Raw genomic sequence first — 1,774 nt, 5'->3', positions numbered from 1 at the left:
GGAAAAAATAAAGGGAGTGCGGTAACAATAGAAGACCAACGACGTTTTGGCCTTTTTCAAGTAAACACGAAATATATGTATACTTGATAAAGGCCAAAGACCGAAACGTCGTTTTTTTGTTGTTGTTGTTTTGTGTGTGTGTGTGTGTGTGTGTGTGTGTGTTGTTCCCTAATTTATGAGTCACATAATTTATTACTCCCCTTAAATTTCTCCCCATAATTTATAGAAGCAAGTTTAGAAATCACCTTTGTGTGGGATTCATTCACCTTTTTTATTTTCATTATTGAAATGTGGATTGTTTATCAAGAATATACAGCGTACAGTTTTTGTTTTGTGTGTTAGCTTTGCCAGGTCGTCCGCGAAGGTATAAAGCATATTTATTCGAGATGTATGAATAAAGCATTGTTTTGTTGTCTTTTTGTTGGTTTTTTTTTTTTTTTTTTTTTTTTTGGGGGGGGGGGGAGGGGTTTCTGTTTGTTTTGTTTTTATTGTTGTTGTTGTTGTTGTTGTTGGTTTTTTTTTTTGTTTTTTTTTTTTGTTTTGGGGGGGGGGGGTTGTTGTTGTTTTTTTTTAAAGAAAAAGAAGAAGAAAAAAAAATGTTATTGTTTTTTATTTATGTAAAAACTCAATTTGATTAAATAAAATGATGAACTAATGTGTCACCTCCTGTCATTCCTCAGGCCGGATCACGCTTTACAGAATGCCGTGTACAAAATGGTCCCAGGATTGTTTCAAAGTGAGTACAACTGGCTGAATGTTGTGTGCGTGTCTTTGCTAAGATAGATTTGAGTTGTTTTGTTTTGTTTTATTTTGTTTGTTTTTTTTTTTTTGTTTTTTTTGAAGACGCGATTTTTAGATATTACAATAAATTAATATGATAACTAATAAAAATCCGCCAACTTTGTGGGAAAGAGTAAATTTTCATTTTTTCATTTTCATTTTGTAACTTGAACAGACCTGCCTCGTACTACGAAATATTCGTAGTAATACGAATTTTTTATCTCCAGCTGCATAACTGGATAGGTCTCTTTGACTCAATAAATCTTGTTGAGAAGTAACATTTCGCTTCTCAGAACTTCTATTCAGGACTTTGGAGAATGTTTGGATCGTGCCGAGGGCAAATTGTTTATTTCTAAAGCTATTTCTTCTTTTATTTTTGGAAACTACGATTTTTAAAAATTTCAAATAGGCAGCTCTATCTACTTGCATCCAATCACTGATTTAGATTCAGTTCACTTACATATAACGTGGAATCGAATACAATGTCAAAATGATTGTCTAGCAGACGACAAAGTTTAAAACGAGGAAACTGGAAGAAACGAAAGTCTGTTGACAAACGTCATCTTCCGATTGGCCATACATGGGTGCAAGAGTGCCGGCTACAGCGGGCCTGCCGGCTGATTGGATTACCGAAAAAAACGTCGCCGGCTTTTTGCGATTTGGATTTGATTGATTTTTTAATTTTTTTTTTTTTTTTTTTTTTTTTTAATTTTTTTTAATTTTTTTTTTTTTGGTGACAAGAAACTTAACAAATTACTCCATTACAACCTTTGGATTATTAAACATACGAGGTGAAGTCCGTGAATCTTGCAGGCTTTTTCAGATTATATGTCTGGTCATAAGTAGACTTGCAGGCTTTTTGAGGTCCAGTTGCTTGCACCCATGTAAAATAAAATTAGTTCAGCCATATTTATTTATTCTAGAAATTATCAATATACGTAAGTAAATGTGACATTAAAGCTGAAATTATGCCGCTAAAGCTAAACGAATGCAT

The 1,774-nt window shown here is 33.1% G+C and overlaps 1 protein-coding gene across 1 annotated transcript in view; it reads left to right on the top strand.

Moving 5' to 3' along the window:
- LOC144964419 (uncharacterized) overlaps nt 1–1,774 on the top strand; it is a gene marked incomplete in the record, with an annotated part of 112,353 nt that overhangs the window by 95,849 nt on the left and 14,730 nt on the right. The window contains 1 exon segment of the mRNA XM_078898655.1: nt 681–736. Coding sequence (XP_078754781.1) covers nt 681–736 — 56 coding nt within the window.

Source organism: Berghia stephanieae, chromosome 2, assembly GCF_034508935.2.
Source record: "Berghia stephanieae isolate SIO BIC M18660-M18661 chromosome 2, UCSD_Bste_1.3, whole genome shotgun sequence".
Taxonomy (NCBI): Eukaryota; Metazoa; Mollusca; class Gastropoda; order Nudibranchia; family Aeolidiidae; genus Berghia; species Berghia stephanieae.
Note: the sequence above shows the minus strand (reverse complement) of the source record. Positions and strands in the feature narration are given on the sequence as shown.